The sequence below is a fragment of the Vipera berus genome (genome assembly GCF_964194415.1).
Source record: "Vipera berus genome assembly, chromosome: 2".
NCBI lineage: Eukaryota > Metazoa > Chordata > Lepidosauria > Squamata > Viperidae > Vipera > Vipera berus.
In genome coordinates, this window is record NC_138203.1 from 42,900,171 (window position 1) to 42,926,372 (window position 26,202).

General features: G+C 39.2%; 1 protein-coding gene across 1 annotated transcript in view; it reads right to left on the bottom strand.

Annotated features, from left to right (window-relative positions):
- Positions 1 to 5,371: 5,371 nt before the first annotated feature.
- MCTP1 (multiple C2 and transmembrane domain containing 1) overlaps positions 5,372 to 26,202 on the bottom strand; it is a gene marked incomplete at both ends in the record, with an annotated part of 161,973 nt that continues 141,142 nt past the window's right edge. The window contains 4 exons of the mRNA XM_081318857.1: positions 5,372 to 5,443; positions 6,280 to 6,377; positions 6,935 to 7,044; positions 8,071 to 8,180. Coding sequence (XP_081174983.1) covers positions 5,372 to 5,443; positions 6,280 to 6,377; positions 6,935 to 7,044; positions 8,071 to 8,180 — 390 coding nt within the window. The remainder of the gene's footprint in view (positions 5,444 to 6,279; positions 6,378 to 6,934; positions 7,045 to 8,070; positions 8,181 to 26,202) is intronic.

Below are 26,202 nucleotides of genomic sequence, written 5' to 3' on the forward strand. Positions count from 1 at the left end.
AATGGAACCGCATCTAACATGGAAGGAAGTGTGTAGTGGGGTGCCCCAGGGCTCTGTTCTGGGCCCAGTGCTCTTCAACATCTTCATCAACGATTTGGATGAGTAGATAGATGGGGAACTCATCAAATTTGCAAATGACACCAAGCTGGCAGGAATAGCCAAATACTCCAAAAGATAGGCTTAAAATACAGGAGGATCTGGACAGACTCAAATACTGGGTGCTATCTAACAAAATGAAATTCAATGGTGAAAAAAGTAAGGTTCTACATTTAGGCAGGAAAAATCAAATGCACAGGTATAGTATAGGTGGTACCTTGCTCAATAGTAGTAACTGTGAGAGGGATCTCAGGGTCCTAGTAGACAATCACTTCAATATGAGCCAGCAGTGTACTGCAGCTGCCAAAAAAGCCAACACAGAGCTAGGCTGCATTAACAGAGGGATAGAATCAAGATCACGTGAAGTACTAATACCACTTTACAATGCCTTGGTAAGGCCACACCTGGAATACTGCATCCAGTTTTGGTCACCATGATGTAAAAAAGATGTTGAGACTCTAGAAAGGGTACAAAGAAGAGCAACAAAGATGATTGGGGGACTGGAGGCTAAAATATATAGGGAACGGTTGCTGGAATTGGGTATGTGTAGTTTAATGAAGAGAAGGGTGAGGGGTGACATGATAGCAGTTTTCCAATATCTCAGGGGCTGCCACAAAGAAGAGGGAGTCAAGGTATTCTCCAAAGCACCTGAAAGCAGGACAAGAAGCAACGGATGGAAACTAGTCAAGGAGAGAAGCAACCAAGAACTAAGGAGAAACTTCCTGACAGTTAGAACAATTAACCAGTGGAACAACCTGCCTCCAGAAGCGGTGAATGCTCCAACACTGGAAGTTTTTAAGAGGAGATTGGACAGCCATTTGCCTAAAATGGTATAGGGTTTCATGCCTGAGCAGGGTGTTGGACTAGATGACCTCCAAGGTTCCTTCCAACTTTATTATTATTATTATTATTATTATTATTATTATTATTATTATTATTATTATTATTATTATTATTATTATTATTATATCTTTTTGAATTATCTAAAATGTCCTCAAATTCCTGTATTATATGTTAAATGGTTGTAGAAAAATGTGATGTGTCAATTTAATGTGACAGCACTGAATAGAGAGACTTGTAACTGGTCCTTGAAGTTATGCCCATCACAGCATCCTAGGATTCACAGTACAATGATTTGGCCATTTAGTAACCAGGTCGCAATTATGATGGTCATTGAGTCTCAGTCACTTGGTCACCATTTGTGACCTTAATTCCAGGCTTTCAACAAGCAAAGTCAATGGGGAAGCTGGCAAGAAGTGGTAAGTCATGGTCATGTGGTATCACACAGAAGGACTACATGGGCTTTGCTTAACAACTGCAATCAGAACTGCCATCATAACTTGGCATGATATTTTTTTGCTTTATGACACATCACTTAGTGATAGAGTTCTAGTTATAGTTACAGTCAGTAACTGAGTATTACCAGTCCTGAGTCCACTTCTGAAAGTTCTGCTATGGACATATTTGAAGAGAATTCAGACTCAGCATTATATTAATTTCAGTGGGTTTTTTTGCCTTGATAAATTTGTAAAAATGCTTTTGACAGCATGGGTACCAATCTAAAACAAAATCTAGAAAATAAGTATTTGAAAAATTTCTAGGTGATTTTCTTTCAACAAGTTCCAATTATTAACAAAGTTCTTACTCTTTCTAGAACAGGCTATGCTATGTCTTCTAAAATTATATTGAATAGATGTAAATGATATATAAATATAACCATGAGAACTGTCTCATCTAATGTTATTAATTTTAAATTGCATGCAAACATTTTCCACCCTCTGCAAAATGTGAATCATCTCCTGCTGTTATGTGAACAGACTCAATGTGTTACATTTTCTTCCTCAAAATCAAGTTAAACTTTCTGTCAGGGCTGAAAGATTACAATTCTTTTCTATTTTTTTACTTGCTCAGAAAAGTCTACTGTAGAATATAGCCTAAAAATTGTCTTATTACATATGTTCATTAAGGAAGTTAGGACTTCTTCTTTTACCTACAATTAAAACTGAATGGCTAATTAAAAGTAGATGTGGACATGCTAAGAGGATCAATCAGGCTTGGAATAATTCCTTCATCCTGTTCTTCTGAAATAAGTTCCTAATTTATGTATCAAAGTTACTCCTTTGCCATTTGTTGCATAATCCATTGTTAAGCTTTTCTTCTATTTCCAGCTACATTAAAATTGATCATGTAGTTGTGGCTGGTTTCTTACATAGGCAACCTCTACAATGACCCTATTTTTATTCCCTAGATAAGTTCCCTCTCCCCAGAACTGAGGAAGGCATATTCATCACCTTACAACTGTAAAAGCTCCTTGGCATAAAAACTCTTGCAACTATAATAGTTCAGGCTTTATGCAAGGAAAAAAGACCAATAAACAAATAGTTATTCTTTAATTTTGAAGAATACTTTTCAAATCAAATCCCAACCACCCACCTCTAGTTTTTGAAGACTCCATGTTATCAGATACAACTACTCCTCACTTAGCAACAATAAGCAATGTAATCATAAAGCACAAAGTCACATGACCATACCAATTAACTAGAGAAATGGCACTTCCAGTTGCCATTGTTAACTAAATCATATGGGTCATTAAGTAAAGATGGCACATGGTCACCATCTGTAAGTTTCTGCTGGTTATTCCATTGACTGCTTTTAGAAAGCCAGCAAAGAAAGTTGCAACCAGCAATAATATGCCTGAGGGGATGCTGCACCAGTCCTATATACAAGGTTCAATTGCAACTACCCATCATTCAACACCTTGTAAGTTCAAAGTCACTGAACAAATAGTTGTTAAACAAGGACCACCTGTTCTCTATTAATTAATATGTCATTGTGCTCTCCTTAAAAGTTTTTAAAAGTCACGGATGGATGTGAATTTTTCCATGCTAATCAATGAGAGACAAGAGCTTTGGAATTGAGAAGTTCACTTTGGATTTGTCCCTAAGCTGGCCAGACCTATTCCCAGTTTTTTTCTACAATTGATGTTTTCCAGATCCCCAAATCAGGTTTGAACTAAAGTTTTACATCATAAAATCAGAAAATTATCTCTGTGTATTATGCAAAGACACAGCTCTCCAAAAAAGCTATAATACTGGGAAAGACAGAAAGAAAGAGAAGAAGGTGACCAGCAGCAAGGTTGATGGACTCAGTTACAATGGTGATAAGTGTATTTCCTTGGGAGACTTGAAAGAACAGGTTAGGGATTGATTGCCTTGGGGAAAAAATATCTTGTTTATGTGGGAAGATTTCCAATGAAGACCTAGATGGCCCTGAAGGTGTGGAAACAGCATTATGACGGACATCACTGACCAGAAAGCAGACCTAGCTGGCAAAATCTCTTCAGAGAAAAGAGAGATTGTGAGATCACCCAGATGTATTCTGGACAACTGCTCCTCGTAAAAAGACTAAAGGCTGAGGTTTTTGTGGCTGGATGGTGAGTGAGTGGTTTGGAGTTGAAAGATTCCAATTAAGTTCACAGTCTTAATGTAGCCTATATGGATACATAGACATGAGGCTTGGTCACGCCTTAGTTCATAATTACTTTTTTTCAATATTAAGAACTTTTCAAATAGCAAGTTTTATGGTATTCACTGGGTGAATTTCCTTCAAGTGGAAAAAAAGGGAGCTAGAGTGTTTTCAAGCAGGAAGTGCAGAAGAACACAAGACATTTACTAGGTTGAAAAGGAAGCTTGAATTGCTTGGCAAAAGGCTTGGATGCACAGAAGTGAAAATTAAGATTTTGTTTAGTTTGGTTATCTCTGTTCACACATTTCTTCATATAGGTAACAGGGAATTTGAGAATTAAAATGCAGTATGGGAGATTGTGAAACTGACAGCTTTATCCTTCCTTAACCAGGAGGGAAGATTTAGGAGGCAGTCCAGTACCACTTGTAATTGTTTTCAGGCAAAAAATTATCTAAAGTTAAGCTGTTGCTAGAGCCCAGAACTGAAAAATAACACTCAGGATATGTTCCCTGACATTCCTATGCAAAAAAAAAAGGACGCACAGACGAGATAGAGATGCATGCTTATTCTTATGTAGTTCACATGGAACAGCCAAACTTTTTATCATCATATTTAATGGCATAAATAAGTATTTTGTGCAGGAAATGTATGACCACAAGGTAATAATAAAGGAGGACATCACAGGGAAAAACCTTTCACATACTTTGCAACAAGTGTTTAAATTAGCGTAATGCTCTAGAGTTATATTCTCTTTCCCAATATTCACATCAGTAAAAGTTTTTGTTTCCATTAATTAAATATTGCCCATCAATAATAAGCAACCAGAAAATTTCTTTATACATATGCATATCAAAACTACCTGGCTACTCAAGAAAACATGTTCAGGGTTACCGTAGCTTTCTCTGCAGTTTAGTATTCTTTCTAGCAGATTGTATAAATAGGCAATAGAGTCTGGGGAAATTTCAAGAAAAATATTCTAAATGAAAAGCATAGAAACTTTTCCCCCCTGAGGTCACAAAGTAATCTTTACTTTGTTTTTTACATCTGAACCAATGTGCTTAAAACTTATTTTGTTTATGAAATATATGCAAGTTGTTCATGAGGCTAACAAATACAAATCAAGATTAATTTTTTTTATAAAAGTTAGATATGGAATCAGTTATAAATCTGGCAGTAATTTTAGATACAGGAATATTTTTTTCAAAACTTTGTAGTGGAATGATAAAAGTATCAAGAAATTCTTTAAATCTTTGGAGATCCATTAAGACATTTGCATGTTGCATGTAACTTACTTCCAGCAAGCCCTGATTAACTTATAAGGTCTGGTTATTTGCAGCAGGCAAGGATAGTGGTGGATAAAATAAATGAATTTGCTTTTCTCTGCTTCTCTAGTAATATGTATAACATGGAACTTTAAAGTGAACATCCTTTTTGGGACAAAAAGATCAGTTATTTGGTTTCTTAATATTAATTAGCATGAATTAAATTACATTTAGCACATCTATATCCCTTTGTATGTGCTTATCACATAACATTCTATATTCATGCTATTGATGGCTTTTCTCATCTACAAAGCAGGAGCATAAACTAAATTTCAAACTTTCACTGTAGTTCTGTACAACGGAAAGAATATTTTCCCTGCTAAATCTCTCTGTACAATATTTACACATTTCTCATTAAGATTACCAATTTTTTTTTTTAAAAATCACAACCCAAAAGAAAATAAACAAAAAATTAGAAAGAGAAGAAATCCTGCTCAGGTGGTATGACGCCTTGTTCAGATGCTGATCTGCCCAGCACATGGAATTGACTAACCAAGGTTATTTTTCTTCCTCTTACTTGGACTGTGAGAAGGGTCTTGTTTCAGTGCTTGATATTGCACCTGTTTAAACATAAGAGTTCAGACATCAATTTCAACTTAGTAAAGCAAAGATTTTTTCTAAAAAAGACAACTACACAATGGGGCTAGAAATATTTAGGGAAGGAAGCAATATTGTCCAGACGAAATGCAACACGGGCACCGTTCCTAAAATGCAAACGATGGCAAATTACTAGGTCAAGGGGAAGAAGGAAAACAAAAATAACGATAACACAATGAGTATGTTGGAAAAGAAACCACGACAGTAAACATTTCAGTAAAGCCTTCTCCTACCCCACTTTCATAAGGAATAACTTTTTAGAAGCCCAATAACAACTTTTTTAAAAGCCAGAAATTTTTTAAAATAACATTTTCAAAGTTAGGACAATTCAGAGCTCTATTACAAAGGTAGCTACAATTATAACTGTACAATCTAGGAACAAATAGGTGTCAGTAGAAATATTTATTTATTTATTTATTTATTTATTTAGTTAGTTAGTTAGTTAGTTATATTTATATACCGCCCTATTCCCTGAGGACTCAGCATAGTCTTAGCATAGTATTCTTGAGCAATAATGCGGCAGTTTTCAGCTAATGTAAATGCTTCCATTAAATGAGGACCTTTTAAAGTGCAAAGGGTTGCCATCACAGCATCCTCACATGACCTGCTTCATATTTCAGTGGACAGAGTGAAATGATTTGTTTTTTTACAGTGGTGTTTTCTGCTCTCGTCAAATTATATCTCTGAAGCTGTGTAATAGAACTTATATTTACTCACTATTTTTTCACAATTTAAGTAGAAAATTAATCCCCCCAAAAATAATATATCTTCAAGTTTAACATCAAAGATATATACAGACCACTTGCACATCTGAAGGGACTCTGGAAAGAAAATCAAGTAGTTCGTTGTTATCAATTGCATATGGACTTCGGAGTTTCTTTGTAAATTTGTTGATGCCTGAACAAAGCAACAGTTCACATAGATCAGTACTGGTGTTTTAATGTCATTGTAAAATTAATTGCATAGGCATTCTTAATTAGTATATCCATTCTTGATTAGTGCTTCATATTCTTTTCCTTGAAAACAGGAACTCCTGGTTTTAACATAATCTCTATCAATAAAATAATTTTACTTGGCAAAAAGCCATAGATGAGCAGTGCCAAATTGGGCTTTTGAATGCCAAAATGATAACTGCTAATACAGACTCAATATATTCAAAAACATGAATGCCAATGTGCCAATATACCCATTTTTTAAAAAATACTGGCTCAACGTTTGTATTTATAAAAAGTACATATTAAGAAAATGTGTATGAGGAAGAAGAGGAACGGCAATCTTATTCAATTTTATTGGTATAAACGTCCATCTGATACATTCAGAGCATCATTGTGAATTTAGAGAGGACATTCTCCATCCACTATCAGATATTCATTAGAGAAAATACATCTCGTAAATTTAAAGCTATTTGTTCTATGTTCTACAGAGAATTCTGGAGGGGGAAAGACTTTACTTACCCCAGACAAGGACAATGTATCTCAGTGGAATGAAATACAGGATGACTGTGAACACACAGAGGGCAACAATGGCCAGCCAGCTTAAGAATGGAATAGTCCAGTTGAATATACTGAATGAAAAATTAACAAATCAGAAATACAATAGCATCACAGAAAAAATAAAATAAAAAAACCAAGCAGCAGCAGGTAGAATAAAGATCTTTAAATGGAACAAGATTAATTTTCAGTGAAAGAACCAATATGTTTTTGAATATACATGAGTATAAAATATGCCATGTGTTGGTGCTTTGGACCCAAACTCTAAAAAGCAATTTTGGACCTAAAAATTGCTCTACACTCTATGAAAGTACATATTTACCCTTTGTAGAAACTGAACTTTATACAATTTTTTCTAAAATTTTCTCCAAATCTCCTCCCTGATACTGTGTGTCTTGGCTTTAAAGGGAAGTACACAAATCCTTCCCATAGTATTGTATGGTTGATTAATCCGGCAGTGTTGGTGCAACCCAGGTACTTTTAATTAAATAATATCATCTATAGTACCTTCTCTGTAATAGTGCCAGCCCTCTGGAATGAGCGTCTCCTCTAGATCTGGATGGATCCTACTGTATGGTATTTCAAAGGGGCCTGAAGACCCAGCTCTTCTCCCGGGCCTTTAGGACAGTGAATTAAGATCCCTTAGATTTTTTTTCTGTTCCAAGTCCAATTTTTGTCATCTTTATTCCTTATTTTGGTTTCTGATTGTATTCTGTTTTAATGTTTGTATTTGAATCTCAGAGTCTTTGGGAGTCAGGTAACTTACAAATTTAATAATAAATAAAAGAATAAAAAATGGAAAAGATGACGTTTAAACAGTTCCCTCTAAGATTATCTATCCTAGGCTTTTTCTCATATTTGGTTATCAAGATAGGCTATTAATAAAAGAAGGAATTACGTCCCTCTGCTTTAATGTATGCTTTCTTCTGTTTCTGTTCTTTAATGACTAAATTAATAGACCTTTAATGACTAAATAAGAATGATGTGATTTTTGTAGTAACATTTTTGTCCTCTGTTCAAAATATGTAACATTTTGTAACTGAAATGGGAATACACATATATGAACATAAGCTGAGAACAGCTAAGGATCCATTACTTACTTCTTAGTCCTTTCTCCAAGAGAAGCTACCTCATCAAGGACATTCTGACCGCTGATACACACTTCCTGAATGGCATAGAGTTTATTCATAAATCCTTTCTTTTCACTGTCCTAAAGATTATGAGAAAGAGGATCAATCAACAATTATTGGTAAATTGATTACAGTTGTCCCCAGTAAAACACTTAAATAGCATATTTTTAAATTGAACACATTAAGAAATCTTTCATTTTTCTCTGCTTTGAACAACAGTATTCTCCAAGTACAAATGAATACATAAGCCTGAAAAACAGGCGATGCTGTTCTATCAAATCTAATAATTACAATAGTGTGTCTTCAATGTGACTATTAAAGCAGTGGCATCATTTTTCAGGCTTGCATACTTGAAAAAGTAATAGAGAGAAGCTAAGGGTGTCCTTACATCAGGTCCTAAGTACTTCGGAATCATTTTAAAAATGTTTGCAACCTTACAAAATATATTAAGTACATTTTAAATGAAGGAATATGAGAAATTATGTTCTATACCAATGTCTTTATAATCCTGACTACTCCTTAATATCTCATTAAAAACAGTCTTGGTTGTTCTAAGTAAAGGAGTTACCTAGATGGCAGTTAAGTTCTGTTAACAATATTGGTTGAGAAACAATCTGTTATAAATGCTTTAAGGACCCGGTTACAAAAAAGGACTACAGGTGAAACTCGAAAAATTAGAATATTGTGCAAAAGTTCATTTATTTCAGTAATGCAACTTAAAAGGGGAAACTAATATATGAGATAGACTCATTACATGCAAAGCAAGATAGTTCAAGCCGTGATTTGTCATAATTGTGATGATTATGGCGTACAGCTCATGAAAACCCCAAATCCAGAATCTCAGAAAATTAGAATATTGTGAAAAGGTGCAATATTCTAGGCTCAAAGTGTCCCACACTAATCAGCTAATTAAGCCATAACACCTGCAAAGGGTTCCTGAGCCTTTAAATGGTCTCTCAGTCTAGTTCAGTAGGAATCACAATCATGGGGAAGACTGCTGACCTGACAGTTGTGCAGAAAACCATCATTGACACCCTCCATAAGGAGGGAAAGCCTCAAAAGGTAATTGCAAAAGAAGTTGGATGTTCCCAAAGTGCTGTATCAAAGCACATTAATAGAAAGATATGTGGAAGGGAAAAGTGTGGAAGAAAAAGGTGCACAAGCAGCAGGGATGACCGCAGCCTGGAGAGGATTGTCAGGAAAAGGCCATTCAAAAGTGTTGGGGACTTTCACAAGGAGTGGACTGAGGCTGGAGTCAGTGCATCAAGAGCCACCACACAGAGATGGATCCTGGACATGGGCTTCAAATGTCGTATTCCTCTTGTCAAGCCGCTCCTGAACAACAAACAACGTCAGAAGCGTCTTACCTGGGCTAAAGAAAAACAGACCTAGTCTGTTGCTCAGTGGTCCAAAGTCCTCTTTTCTGATGAGAGCAACTTTTGCATCTCATTTGGAAACCAAGGACCCAGAGTCTGGAGGAAGAATGGAGAGGCACACACTGCAAGATGCTTCAAGTCCAGTGTGAAGTTTCCACAGTCTGTGTTGATTTGGGGAGCGATGTCATCTGCTGGTGTTGGTCCACTGTGCTTTATTAAGTCCAGGGTCAACGCAGCTGTCTACCAGGAGATTTTGGAGCACTTCATGCTTCCTTCTGCAGACGAGCTTTATGGGGATGCTGACTTCATTTTCTAGCAGGACTTGGCACCTGCCCACACTGCCAAAAGCACCAAAACCTGGTTCAATGACCGTGGGATTACTGTGCTTGATTGGCCAGCAAACTCGCCTGACCTGAACCCCATAGAGAATCTATGGGGCATTGCCAAGAGAAATATGAGAGACATGAGACCGAACAATGCAGAAGAGCTGAAGGCTGCTATTGAAGCATCCTGGTCTTCCATAACACCTCAGCAGTGCCACAGGCTGATAGCTTCCATGGCACGCCGCATTGAGGCAGTAATTGCTGCAAAAGGGGCCCAAACCAAGTACTGAGTACATATGCATGCTTATACTTTTCAGAGGTCCGATATTGTTCTATGTACACTCCTTGTTTTATTGATTGCATGTAATATTCTAATTTTCTGAGATTGTGGATTTGGGGTTTTCATGAGCTGTACGCCATAATCATCACAATTATGACAAATCACGGCTTGAACTATCTTGCTTTGCATGTAATGAGTCTATCTCATATATTAGTTTCCCCTTTTAAGTTGCATTACTGAAATAAATGAACTTTTACACGATATTCTAATTTTTTGAGTTTCACCTGTAGTTACATTCATCACCGTTGTTTTTATATGGATTATATAGTCAATTTGGTTATAAATATATAAATTTTGGTATATTGGTTAAGGTTACAAGGTAGAGATTAGTAGATTGTGAGTTTTAGTACCACCTTAGGCATGAAAAATCAGCTGGGTGACTTTGGGCCAGTCGCTCTCTCTCAGCTCAACTCATCTCACAGGCTTATTGTTGTGGGAAAATAGAAGGAAGAAGGATATAGAATAGATATGTTGGCTGCCTTGAGTTATAGATAATAAAGATGGGATAAAAACATTTTTTAAAAAGTGCAACCATACTTTTTATCAATTATGATAAAACTCCATCTTACAGTAATCCTTTGATTCAAGTCATTCTGCCTTCCTCAATAAAGTACAGGTGATCCTCAACTTACAATGGAAATTAGGACCGGAATAGTCCCAAGCAGGCTATCAGGTAGGTTAGTGGCTACTGACACATGAAGGAGGGCACAAGGGTGTCATGAGAATGCAAGATAGGCATGGTGAGGCTTGAAAGCATCTGTGAGGGTACGCAAGGGAGATCAGCAAAGATCAGGAAGAGTGCGTGGGTGTGCAAGCAAGCCTTAGGGAGGGTGAGGGAAAGTCCAAGAGAGACATGGCAAAAGATGTGGAGGATGCACAAATGACCAGCAGAGGGACTGGGAATGGGAATGGGTATGCAGGTAAGGGAAAATTATTTTTGACCTTCTCTGCCAGCAACCCCAGTAACTTTCTGAAGGAGCCAATGGAGAGGCTTACAAACAGCAATCACATGATTACAGAGTACTGCAACCAGTCATAAGTGCATGCCAGTGGGACAGCTGGAGCTCTGAGGACAGGTTGTAAACACCATTTGTTCAGGGTCATCGTAATTTGAACAGTTGATGAATAAATGGTTGTAAGTTAAGAAAGTAACAGTTTAAGAAAAATGTCCTTAATAAATCTTAAAATATGGCTAACATACATGCAACAACCTATTTAAATAACTAAGATTTTGTCAGTGTTTATTTCGGAAGGGAAAAATATCATTCATGCATGCCACATATGATTTTATAATAAAGTCAGGATTTTTTAAGCAATCATATGAGTTGCAAACATCTGGACAACTCCAAATTGTCTCATTTTTCACAGCCTAGATACGCAGTTGTAATCCTAGCTATATATAGGATTTTATTTGAACTAGCTGTGTTGCTGCAACAGTATTCTGTTCAGTAAATAAGGATGACCATGAAACTATCACTCTGCTTAAGAATTACTAAAAAAACAGTAATCCAGCCTCAAGTCATAACTTCTTTCTGTTCATAGTTATAATTCATCAATTTAGATTGCTAGATCGAAGCATATCTTGATTCATCATCAGTTCTTGTACGGAAAGAATGCTATCAGAATAACAAAACACGTTCCCCTTTCTTCTGTCTCTAGAGCTCAAGAGATTTACTTTGGAAGATCCTGAAGCTATTTTTCTTTACAAATATTTTAACAAGTTCAACTTGTACCTTCTTGAATTCACATCTGTTCTACATTTTCTTTCTAAAGGGAAAGGGACACTATTCTCCTCAGACCTATTGCATTCTCCACTTTGGAGCATAAAGAAAATTTGTTGACATATTCGAAAGCAGGCATAGACAAAACAGCATGGGAAAAAAGAGGCAGACAGAAGGATAAGGGTTCAGCTTTTCCTAAACTAATGCCACATGCCCCATGAAACCTTAGCTGTTTTTTATTTCCTGTTCTAAAGATTTGCAGAGAAAATATTCCAGGCTAGTGAAAAGCTGCACTTTTTCCCAGCAAGGTGCTGTGTTAGCACAGAACATATGAGCCAGTTTCAGCAAACCAACGTTCCTAATATTCCATTTTCAAATATTTTTAGTATTTCCTCTCAGAACAAAGATGGGCTGTTACAGGAATCAATTTGGTCATCTGTGAATGGCTACAAGGGCAGAGATGGGGGAGATAGGCATTGGGGTAAGATGAAGCACATGCTATGATTATGAATGAAGGTGGGCTGCCAAGCAACCAAATTTGGATCATGTGACTTTGGGGTGCTGCAGTAAAGGATGGCCGGCTGTAACTATCATTCGTTCAGCGCTACTGGAACCTATAACAAATTTTTGTTAAGTGAGGACTACCTGTACTAAAAAAAGGTTTTGTGTTTAATGTGTTGTAAAGGCTTTAGAAAGCATTTCACCATTTTTCCCCCAACAACCTGAAAAATAGTCAGATCCTGAGTTGAAACTAACAGGTTATGTTGACTCTGACAGATTCAGATTTAAATAACCACATGTTAAACAAATAAAAGTGTAATACAAGTGGGTTTTTCTTTGTAAAAGTATCACAATTAATAACAATTCTAAATTCCTAATAAACCCAAATTATTTTTAACCATATGTATTCTTTGAGTCAAAAATAGAGGAACAATTTTAACATATTCAATTACCACAAAAATCTACTTACGGGATATAAAAGTGCATTCTAATAATAAATAAACTAATAGACTAGCTCTTCTTCCCTTCAGAGTGGGACAAACTTTGCTGGCAACTTAGATCATTAGAAGAAAATAAAATTCCAAATTTCATAGAATTTGGAATTTTACACCTTTATAATCTGGGTTATTACTGTATGCTTTTCATCAGAACTGTATGAAATCTAAAAAACATAATCTATTATGAAGAAATAAAACATGTCAAATTTCATAGAAATAAATGCACAATTTTCAAGTTATGTAATAGAGGTAACAGCTCTTTTAAAAGAAATCAGCAAAGAAATTCATCTATGATTGGAAGTAATTTGTGGACATTTTGCAAAAGGTGGAAAAATGTCAAATTCTGACATATTGATTTGATGATTGTTAAAATTTAAGGAAAAAAAAGAAAAAATATTTCCCCTTTCTTTCGGGTGGGGGAAATGGACATTATAGTCTTAAACTAAGAGTTGAATGTAAGTGTACTTTATATCCTTGAAAAAAGTAGTCAGAGGTCATTCTTTGTATATATATTTGTTTTTCTTTCTTTTTTAATACCGCTTTGCACTTCTATCCCTATTCTCTTTTTCACTCATGTTTTCTCTTGATTGTTAGTTTATGTTGCTTTTTTATATCTTCACCTTATAAAATGTAATAAAATTATGAAGACAACAGGAAACTTTTTTTAAAGAAAAGAAATGATGAGACCAAACTGGTGGACTTATGGTGAAATAATATCTTTTAATCAAACCGAACATAACCTCAAATCAAAAGCAGAATTGAAATCAGAAGAGTGTATCTGTCACTGGCTCACATACGTACAACTGAAAGAAAGCTTTAATTTAGACAAGAAATATTATGGGTTTGAATCTGTAAAAAATGAATTTAAAATTGTATTGTGTGCAAATGATGAGCATGTAATTGCAAAATATTTTTGAAACTGAATTGGAAAATGAGTATGTTTAATACTGTATGATTCAATGAGGAATATTTGTTTGGATATAATGCTTCAGCAATGTGGACAAATGATTTGAAATTTACACTGAACTATAATCTGAAAGAAAACTTTTACAAAATGATGCATCACTGGTACTAAATGCCTGACAAATTATCAAAGATGTATTTGAATTTGAATTTTATTGAATTTATATACCGCCCTTTCCCGAAGGACTCAGGGCAGTTTAGAGGATACTTAAAACAACAATACAAAAATTAAAAACAATTAAGAAGATTAAATTAAATCCCTTAAGAAATAAAAAACCCCAATTAAAACTCTCAGCCTGGGCCGGAAAACTCAAAGAGCCAGGTCTTCAGGTCCCGGCGAAATGAACGAAAGTCGGGGGCAGTCCTAAGCTCCACGGGCAGCTGGTTCCAGAGGGCAGGCGCACCCACAGAGAAGGCCCTCTCCCTGGGTGTTATCTGCCGGCAATCTTTTACCGGCGGCACCCTGAGAAGGCCCTCCCTGTGGGAGCGCACAGGATGAAGGGAACTTGATGCCGGCAGCAGGTGTTCCCTCAGATATCCCGGACCCAAGCCATTTAGGGCTTTATAGGTCATCACCAGCACCTTGAATCTCACCCGGAGGGCAACCGGGAGCCAATGCAGCTCGCGGAGTAGAGGTGTTACATGGGAGTATCGGGAAACCCCCATCACAACTCGCGCGGCCGCATTCTGCACCAGCTGAAGCCTCCGAGTGGTCCTCAAGGGCAGCCCCATGTAGAGAGCGTTGCAGTAGTCTAAACGGGAGGTCACGAGCGCATGAGTGACTGTGCGTAGGGCATCTCGGTCCAGATAGGGTCGCAACTGGCGCACCAGGCGAACCTGGGCAAAAGCCTCCCTGGTCACGGCTCCTATATGGTCTTCAAAATTGAGTCGTGAATCCAGGAGGACGCCCAAGTTGCGAGCCCTATCAACGGGGGGTAACACCTCACCCCCCCCATTGTTAAAGATGGAATAGTTTGGTTAACCCGAGATGCCGGTATGCACAGCCACTCAGTCTTGGCAGGATTGAGATGAAGCCTGTTTCTCCCCATCCAGATCCGGACCGCCTCCAGGCAACGGGACATCACAGTGAGGGCATCACTGGGTTGGTTCGGGGTGGAGAAAAAAAGTTGGGTATCATCAGCATACTGATGATACCCCACCCCGAAACCACAAATGATCTCGCCCAGCGGCTTCATATAGATGTTGAACAGGAGGGGAGAGAGAACCGACTCCTGAGGGACTCCACAAACGAGAGGCCTCAGGGCGGATCTCTGCCCTCCCGTCAACACTAACTGCGTGCGGCCCAGGAGATAAGAGAACCACCGTAAAACGGTGCCTCCCACTCCCAACCCCCTGAGACGCCGCAGTAGGATACCATGGTCGATGGTATCAAAAGCCGCTGAGAGATCTAATAGGACTAGGACAGAGGAACAACCCCTGTCCCGAGCCCGCCAGAGATCATTCACCAGCGTGACCAATGCCATCTCCGTGCTGTGCCCGGGCCTGAAACCCGATTGGTACGGGTCCAGATAATCAGTTTCCTCCAGGAACAGAGGAAGCTGATGTGCCACCACACTCTCAACAACCTTCGCCAAAAAGCGAAGGTTGGAGACCGGACGATAGTTATTTAAAACAGCCGGGTCCAGGGCAGGCTTCTTGAGGGGTCTCACCACCGCCTCCTTCAAGGCAGCGGGGAAGATACCCTCCTTCAAGGAAGCAGTTATTACTGCCTGGAACCAGCCTCGTGTCTCCTCCCGGGCCGCATAAACCAGCCAGGAGGGACACGGGTCCAATAAACAGGTGGTGGAGCTCAGCCTCCCCATAATCCTGTCCACATCATCAGGGGAAACAGGGTTGAACTCAGTCCAGATAACATGCTCAAGACCATCCAATTCCTTCACATCAGACTCTGCCCAGTCAGAGTCCAAACCGGCCCAGATCTGAGCGATTTTGTCCATCAGATGATGACTAAACTCCTCAGCCCGACCCTGTAAGGGATCCTCCCTCACCTCCTGGTTAAGAAGGGAGCGAGTCACCCTAAACAGGGCGGCCGGGCGATTATCTGCGGACGCGATGAGGGCAGTGAAGTAATTAGCCTTCGCCGTCCTCATCGCTGCAAGATAAGACCTTATAAAGGTTCTTAACTGTAATCGGTCAGATTTGGAACGGCTGAACCTCCAACCGCTCTCTAGACCCCGTCTTCGACGCTTCATCTCCCGGAGCTCCACAGAAAACCATGGAGCCCAGCGGGATCTGCGCTGGGTCAGGGGTCGCAAGGGTACAACACGGTCGAGTGCCTCAGTGGCCGTCCTTTCCCAGGCACCCACCAAGGCATCAACTGGGCTGTGAGTGAGGGCGATGGGTATAGACCCAAGCACCATCTGGAACCGTTCTGGGTCCATTAGGCTCCTGGGGTGGAACCACCTGGTCGGCTCTGCAGCCCAGCGGCGGGGGGTGGCATAACGGAAAACCAGCAGCAGGAGATGATGATCGGACCATGACAGGGAGACAAAGACTGGTGAACCCCCTCCCAGATCATCCAACCACTGTCCAGACAGGAACACCAGGTCGAGAGTGTGACCCCCCACATGAGTCAGGCCTTGAATTACCTGGGTCAGGTCCATGGCCGTCATGGAAGCCATGAACTCCCGGGCTAACTCCCGACGACCCTCCCAGGGAAGGCAGGTTGAAGTCACCCAGAACTATAAGCCTGGGGAACTCCACCGCCAACCCTGAGAGGGTGTCGAGCAGCCCGGGCAAGGCTGTTGCCACACAGCTGGGCACCAGGTATGTGAGCAACAAGCCCATCTGAACCCGGGGGCCGCATCTCAGGAGGAGGGACTCACTCCCGCCAATCTGGACAATGGTGGTCTCCCGTGGACATAAAAGTCTCCCGAATAACCACCGCCACCCCTCCACCCCTACCCTGAGCCCGTTGTCGGTGTAGCACACAGAAACCTGGGGGGTATAACTCGGTCAGAGGAAACCCTCCCTCCGAGCCCAACCAAGTTTCCTTAATGCATGCCAGATCCGCGCATTCCTCCTCGATCAAGTCACGAATGAGGGGAGCCTTATTAACAACGGATCTGGCATTAAGATAAACCAGCCTAAGCTCAGGGACCTGATCACCCTCATCCCCGGGCAAAAGGGTGCTAACCGGAGGGTCGGAGCGCACCACTGCGCGAAGACAGCAGGGGCGTGATCCCAGATGTTGATGCGGCCCTCCGTGCAACCACCTGCCACCATTCCCTATCGTCGTGGGGATTTGAAACCCCACCCCAGCATACACAGAACCAGCAGCCTCCACCCCAACCCCATCCCGCCGGGACCCCTAACAGGCCCAGACTGAGTACCGGTTAAAAATTCCCTCCCCACCCTACTATCCCTCCCCCTCCCTAACCCTTTAAAATACTCAGCTAAAAAATGTATCAGGGGCCTCTTATAAAGGTGTCTCAATTGTATGTTGGAAATGTAATTGTAAAGAAGGAACTTTTTTCATCTTTGGTAGACTTGTGATAAAGCAAATTTAGAAGATAAAGCTTTAATTTAGAAGATTCTTAAAATGAATATAAAATTGAAACCTACAGCTTTGATTTTAGGACTACTGGATAAGGAGCTTAAAAAAAGATATTTTTTTTTAATTGTATGCAGCAAAAGTTCTTTATGAGCAAAATGGAAAGATACATTAATCACCCCTATGGAAGACTGGATGGAAAAAGTTATGGAGCTAGCAGAGATGACAAAATTTACTGTTTTACTCAGAGAAAAGAATGTATCTAGTTGTGTTTCTATTGGGAACTGCTTTTTCTGCTTCAGGCAGGAAAAAAACAAAATTTTGACTGTGGCTTTTGCTGATTAGATTAGTATGTTGTGATAGAAATGGCTAGAATTTAGTACATAAAAGTAAAATGTTAAGGCTATAATTCTATTTTTTACTTCAGTGAAAAAAGTTGGAAGTCAATGTTTTTTTTCTTTTCCTTTATCCCACTCTTCTTTTTCTCCTCGCCATTTCCCTATTACCTTTATTTGTATTTTATATTATGACAATCTCAATAAAATTTATATCTAAACAAAATAAAAAACAATGACAGTGGCTGCCTTGCAAACAGTTTGAACAGCCAGTCTTTCACAACTTGTTGTTTTCCAGATTAATTAAACGCCCTTCGCCCAGTGCGCTCCCACAGGGAGGGTCTGCTCAGGGTGCCGCCGGTGAGAGATTGCCGGCGGGTGACACCCAGGGATAGGGCCTTCTCAGTGGGAGCGCCTGCCCTCTGGAACCAGCTGCCGGTGGAGCTGAGGACTGCCCCCGACCTCCGATCATTCCGCCGGGGCCTGAAGACCTGGCTCTTCGAGCTCTCGGGCCCAGGCTGAGGAGAAAATTTTAACTGGGGTTTTTAAGTGTACAGGGTGAATTTAATATTTTTTAACTGGTTTTAACTTTTGTACGTTTTGATTTTTAATTCCCTGTAAACCGCCCTGAGTCCTCAGGGAAAGGGCGGTATATAAATATAATAAAAAAAAAAATTAAGACTACAGCTGTCAGAATTGTCAGCATTCAGTAATTTGCTAGGGATTTTGTAAGTGGCAGTCCCAATATATCTGGGGGCACCAGTCTGGGAAAACAAAAATCGCTTCAGGCAGAAGTGGGCAGCAAATACTTCACAGCAAAAGTAGCCCTTGAGACCACATCACCAAATACACCACATAATTTGCTGATTTATTTTTTTACCTCCCTATCTACTGCATGGTAAATATGACATCAGATTAATCTGATATTATGGATTAGCACAGAGAAACAAATATTTTATTGCATATTTCAAAATAAGGTCATTTTTGACCTAGAGCAGGAAACAATTTCTTGTTTCAAATATCAAGGGGGAAAAATGGTGTCTATGATATTTACTTTGGGATATTTTCTTAATAATAAAAGAGAGGTTAAAAATTTAATGATTGAAAAATAAATATGAAATTGAACTCATTTTCTAAAAGAGTTAGCACAGTTTGTACAAACTGAATGTGACATAAAAATGAGGTTATTGTGCAACTCAAAAGAGATACGATGGTAATAAGGACTATAACAATAACTGGAATACATTAGTTCTTTGCTAGCAGGATTACAGAAGATGAGTAAGACTGATTATGCATTTTGTCTACAATAAATGAATGCCAATGAGAACGAAACACGCCAAGATTCACAGAATGATACATTTTTCACTGATACACTATGTACAAACCTGAACAGAAGAACATATGTGTTATCTACAGGCCTGAGTAAGACAAACAATATTTATATGGTAATAAGTTAAAGAACATGAATGGGCACTTTCAGTTTATATATCCCAAGAAGTTCCACTTTAATTTTCTTCTTAGATTGCATCCTTCATATGAAATCCGTTTTACCTACAAAACTCCCATAACACAATATATATATATATATGTTAAGAATTAGTTATTTTAACTTTTACATAGGTTTGTCCATGCTATCTATGAAATTTCTTTATGGCTGAATTCTCAGATTTGGAACACAGCCCAAATTGCCTTGGACAGCTTGCCATACAACTAGCTTCCATTTCTAGAGCACAAATATGTAATCTTAACATTCTACTCATTCTTTATCATATTTTTTTACATTTCCATATATAAAAATATTCAATAACTTTGTTTTTGTTTCATCAGATTGGGGTGAAATTTGGGGAAACATCTTTACATATGGAACAGGTACACCAAATATAGTTATGGATACAGACATTTTGAGCTAAAGTCTTTAAAATGTTGATATTTAAATATACAAATATTTTGTTTTACAGTGAAACTTCAGTATTTCATAGAAATCAATGCTGTTTTTAATTAAACACTTTTAGATTCTAATTTTCATAAAAATATGCACTATTGTTTTGAATCTAAACATAATGCAATTTGCAGCAAAATGGACCTTTATAAAAAGGAATATTTGTAACAAAATAGTGTGAGATAGGTTTTGAGATTATTGTGTGAACTAAAAGGGTGGTGATGAGAAATACTAATACTTCTTTACAAACAGTTTAGATTTCTATATCTCATGGAGAGAGTCACAAGAAGACTAAAACATTAACTTACTGATCTGTTTCATAAAACAAAATACATTTTTAATCTGGTAAAATAAATAAAATAGCCATAGCATTTTGTAAAATCATTTAGGATGGGTGATGGGGAGCAATATAAACTGGAGGTAAAGCTAAGAATGCTGGGAGGCACTAATTCACTCTCCAGTTTGTTTCAGCCCCTAACTAAAACAGGTTTAAGGGTTGAAGTTGACGGGAACCAACAATTCTGAAGACAGACAAGACAACCAAAGCAAACCCACAATACCCAGAAGTTGCCGATAACACTTTTGTCAAAAGCTGGACAAATCATCTGCTATACCTTCTTTTATTTCTTTTTTTGGTTTTGATCCAGTTGCACTCATCACTTGAGTTTGCTACTAGAAAATGCGGTGCACATTGTAATACAGTTTTTCAGAAAAGAAAGTTTCCATATCTAAGTGTGATTTGAGACAATTCAAAATGACAATATAAGAGTGTAATGAAATATTAGTATTTTAATCCAATTCAATGTAGAAAATTTTAAAGTCAATTTAGCAAATGCAAAAGTTACAAAGGTGTTCATGCAAAAGCACTTCTATGACATCAATACTTGTTACAATATTTTATAAGGCTGTACTAACAAGTTCTGAAGTGACATTTTTCTTTCAGTTTTTCTGTCACTGTCATTATTTCTTTTTTGGCTATTAACTACAGTTGTAATGAAAGAAAGTATAAATAAAATAAATTATCTAGAAATACTGTATGATAAAATATTTAACAATATCAAATAGATCATAAAATAACAAACAAAAAGCTGGCACCATTACCCAAAGTAATAATAGACTATCAGGAACTATCCTACTAAAACTCATGCTGGTTACATTTCATAAGATGAAATTGGAAATATAGTGCAACAACTGAATGATGGTAACTCAAATAGACTAACTTATACATGGCCTATGATTCCTGTGGAAAAAAAATTGGGAAATTTGTAGTTGTTTCAGCACCACTACACCTTTCGACTACACTTCCCAGAAACCCATAGATTGTAAGGAAATATGGGAGGGGCACATACATACCATTTTCCCACCTCCCTCTGACCCCTACACCCAATTGGCTGGTAGCAAGGCCCAATGGACAAGCAGCCATAGATCAAGATATGAAATCTCTTAACAAGGATGATAAGTGAGGCAAGGACAAGGGAGCTACTCAGATGCCTCTCAGTAAGCTAAAGCTGGCAGTTGATGGATGAGCCCCCTTGCTCCCTGGAGAGAAGATGTCTTTGCGGACATTCTGGAATAGAGAACAGGGGTGCAGTTTTCCTCATGGCCCACAACTTCCATTATTCTCCTCCTCCTAGCAAAGTGGCAGGTAGTTCTGTAATTAGTGGAGGGGGGGAGGAGGAGGAGGAGGAGGAGGAGGAGGAGGAGGAGGAGGAGGAGGAGGAGGAGGAGGAGGAGGAGGAGGAAGAAGAGAAGGTGGTGGTGGTTTCGCTGTAGCTCTGTTGAAAGTTGTGAGGGGAGGGAAAATGGTGCAAGCCTATATCATAAGCCACCCAGAGTCGTTCTGGATAGCTAGAAGAGTGACATATAAATTTAATATAATAAAAGTAATAAATATAAAATAATAAAATAAAAAATGTGGGAAAAGACATTGCTAGCTGGTGGGTTCCAGCAATGGATGAGTCCTCTTCCTCCCTGGAGGGAGGGAGCCCTTGGGGCATGCTGGAATGGGGTGGTAGGGTACAGCTTTTCTCATCATCCTCCATTCCCTTTTTTCCCCCTCTCTCTGCAAAACAGCAGGCAGTTCTGCAGCTCAGCAGAGGGGATGGAGGAGGAGGAGGCTTCACTGTGGTTGTCCCTGAAGATCAGGAGGTGGAGAGAAAAATAGAGCAAACCTATATTATGTATGTGTAGTGGAGTTGGCTGAGAGGCTTTGCTGGAGCCTGGCTGGAAAAAGGGAAGTGGAAGCTCAGACAGCTGTGGCCGGTTTGGGCATGGCAGGTGTGGATTGGGCAGAAGAAGAGAAAAGGAAAAGGAGAAAGAGGGTGGGGGTAGCTGTTGCTGTAGTCGGGAAGAGACCAGGTGAAGCTGAAGAGGAGTTTGAGGGGTTTAGCTGATTCCCTCTCTCTAAAGGAGAAGGAAGGAAAGTGAGAAAGCAGGGTTTTATTGCTTCTTTCACGGGGGGGGGGGGATACCCTGAGTGGAGGGAAGAGAGTGAGCAGAGAGAAAGTTTGCTGGAGTTTTAGATTCAGATTTTAACAATAAAGGGAAGGGGAATGGCCATAGAGAGACCTGGGACTACGAGCATCGACAGAAGGAAAGGAGAGGCTGGTCGCTGTGGTTTCGGAGACCAGCGGCCATCTGAACTTTGCTTACTATTACTGGTGTGAGTGTGGACATTGTGGAGAGCTGCCTCTGCAAAGCGAGCTGTGGCTGCAGAGCGTCAAACATTTTTGTTCATGTTCCCCGTTGTTGCCTAGAGCCGGAGGATTTCCCCACCCGTTTTGCATCCCAAATGGCTACTGCAAACTGCTGACTATTATTGCCACAACTGCCTGGGGCTACTAAGTACTGTCATGCACTGACTGTTGTGGTTAGGTGCGTCATCTTTGTTCCTGGGAGTCCCTCGCCAACGAGAACCTGTCATCCCTCCACTCTGCATGAGCTGCCACTAAAAGGAGATTGTTGCCAATGTTTGAGAGCGCGGCTGTGAGCAAGACTGAAGGGAGAAGGCTAGGAGGGCCTGGGCTTTGGCGGCCCTTGAGGTGATAACGCTACATATGGAAGGAAGAATGACCCAGTGGGTCATAGATAGTCTAGTATCTCACTAAAACCAATGATTCCAGAAGGTCTATGAAAATAAAAAGGTCTTTTACTTGTTGTTAGAAGGATGGTGCAATTTCAGGCAAATTTATACACCTTCCTCATTTCTCCAGCTGCTTTCTGTGCAAGGAAATCTAGAGGTGGATCTTGTTCTGTACCAGCCTGCTACCGGCCCTGCAGAAAAGGCAGGGACAACCCCTTTACAAACGGCAAGAGGCTGGAATAAAGCCTGCCAAATTTATTAACATAAAACAGACACCAACCATGAAACAGGAGCTATGAAACAGGAACTATCCAAGCGGTTGCCTTCAGCAAACCAGCCATCCCACACATTCCCCTTAAATACAGCTCAGGGCGTGGCCTCTCTCTGCCTCCTTCTGAGGTGCCCCATTGCCTTCCTCTGTTTACTCCTGATTGACTGCCTCCTGCGTCGGGCGTCCTTGAACAGGGCCCGCTGTGGGTCATCTTCATCCACGCTGTCAGGCTCACACAGCTGGGTCTCCACCAGGTGGGAGGGGCCTGGCTGAGGGCTCTGCGGAGCCTCAAAGCCAACATCAGCAAGCTCTTCAACACCCCCCTCCTCCTCCTCTGAGTCGTCCGACCCAACTGCCGAACCCACAGGCTGACCCTGAATCACAACAGATCTCTGATAAGGGTAGTTGTGTCTAGTTAGGAAATACAGGAGGAGTTCTCCTTCCAGTAATATAGTCCTAAGGCATTCTAGGCTTTATAGGTTAATACCTATAGATTTCAATATAAAGTCCTAAGGCAGCAATGTTTGAAAGAAGCATCAGGCTAAACTCAGTATAAAGATCACAATGTTATTTCAGGGGGATTTTTGGATTTCAATGTCTTTTTAAAATGCAGCAATTAATCTAAGTCTAATAAATATGAGAAAATGTAGCATTTTTCAAGGAGTGTAGAGATTGGGACTCTTTAGACCTATGAAAAATGTTTCCTATCTTCCTGCTTATTCTAGTGAATCTAACAAAGGAAACATTGGCATTTACAATAGAAGAATTCAATGACAGCGTTTATCTCCAATATTTGTCAGGTAGGTTTTGTATTATTTATTGTCTTGTAAATAAGCTTTAAATGCTTTTTTAGCCTTGGTTGCAAACTATCTATTTTCAGTTCAACAGTGAGGAATAAAAGCTGCCATTATTTGATGTCTTTCCCTCCTCTATTCTTTGTTCCTACTTTCCATGGATTTCATTATGTTACTGGAGGTATACACTGTCAGATCTAGGACAGAGCAACACTAAGTAAACAGGGATGGGGATTGTAAAAATTTTATGATCCTTAGAAGAGGAAAATAGAACACATTCAGCTTCCTGCATGCTTCTTATTCCATTCCTCAACAGAAAATACTTTTTAGACAAATTTATGTGTTTTTCTAGTCAACTTTCACTTATTTAGGGATAAGCAAATATTCAAATTTGATTAATCTATGCTGAATAAATAGCAGTCAAAATGACAACAGCTCTCAAAAAGACATAACTGGTAATATTCAATTTTTATCAAGATCTATGTAGGCTCAGAGTAATTCAAATTATTGTTACACACACCAAAAAAATTAACATGAATATACAAGTCAGCCCAGAAAGAGCAAGGTTTGCAATCATATGTAATTAGTCTCACAAGAATCTATTTTACAAGCTATAACCAGTGAGATTTTACTGAAAATATTATTTTTATATTTAGAAAGACCTAACATAGCAAATACTCTCTTCCCTTTTATTTCTGAAATTTCATGGGACAGCTCCACAGAAATGATCTACTGCGGAAGCATTAAATATTCCTGATAAATGTAATTTCTGAATGATCAGAGTCTCCTAAGAAAACAGCAACAGAAGATATTAATCTATTTTGGAGGTGCTGACAGGTAGTCTGGGGCAAGAGAAAAAAAATCTAAATCTAGCACTACAAATCAATACTGGATCAAATAACTACTTACTGACAGATAAGTTCTACTTAAGTCTGAAACATAAATTACCAAATTTAAATTTATAGTTCAGATAATCATTTTAGCTGTACTAGAGAGATTCAGAAAAAGACCCTACTAACCAACCATAAAAATTAAATAAAATTATCTTCAATATTTATTTGCTTTTTTGTTTGTTTAATTTGGCCACCTGTCTTACCACAGGGTAACATGGCAATATTTATTGTTCAAAGCACTTTTGATTCCAGAATGTTATACTGATATTCAATCTCACACATTTTGGTTGTTCTTACTAAAAAAAAGTTTTAAGAATAGTTCCATTTCTACTTGAAAGTGATTCAGGGTGAAGTAGGATTTATCAACCCCAATCCATCCTCATATGCCCAAATAATGCTGGATACCATAGTATATTCTAAGCAGTGGATATTTATTCTTCTTCAGGTTTCATCTATGTAAGTATTTTACTATAGTTCCATGAACTGATAAATTTACTTTATTGGAAAATTAATAGATCACTGCCAAGTCTTAACCAAAACACAAGAAAACAAATGTTAAAGTCGTAAATAAAATTACAGCAGAGCCCATGAAGCACAGGGTGATGGGGGCAATTGGAGCTTTGCACAATGTTACTGGGGGAGGTTGCCCCCATGGAGTGGGGCTTGAGGCAGCATTTCTCAGAGGCAGAAACTGGGGCTGAAATAGGGCGTGGGGTAGTAGTAGCTGGCTGAGACTGCTACAGACACTGAGTCTCAAACCGGATACTACAACCAAGGTACACAGTTCAGAGCAACCGAAAGGATAGCACTATCATAATTTCAAAAGGTTATTGATCAAATGGTTGTAAGTCAAAGTCTACCTGAAATTTCTCCATGCTGGGTAATTTCACTGCATTTTCAACTAGCTCCATGTTGCATTCCTATTGTGACTCCTGTTGCTTGTCCAAAACTTTAGGGCTTTTTCTTTGTCACATTTTTCATTATTTGTGATTGATTCAAGCTGATTTGCTCTAAACTGCCAATTCTGTTGGGAATGGATTATTCATTTGTTATATTATTATCATTATTAGGATCCCGGCAGTTTTAGATTTTAGAAGTTGTTTGCTACTGCCTTCTTTCTAGGACTGAGTATGTGTGAATGGCCTAAGGTCACCCAGCTGGCTTTGTGCCTAATGTGAAAATAGAAATCACTCTCTTGGTTTCTAGCCCAATGCCTTAACCACTTCACCAAACTAGCCCTCAAACAGCATTATACTTGTTCATTTGTTTATTAAGGAAAATGATGGTCTGTATTCATTGTACAGATCATATTTATGTAGAAATATTGAGAATTCATAAGGGACGCGGTGGCTCAGTGGGTTAGGACGCTGAGCTTGTCGATCGGAAGGTCGGCAGTTTGGCGGGTCTAATCCCGAGTGCCGCGTAACAGAGTGAGCGCCTGTTACTCGTCCCAGCTTCTGCCAACCTAGCAGTTCGAAAGCACGTAAAAATGCAAGTAGAAAAATAGGGACCACTCCGGTGGGAAGGTAACAGCGTTCCGTGCGCCTTTGGCG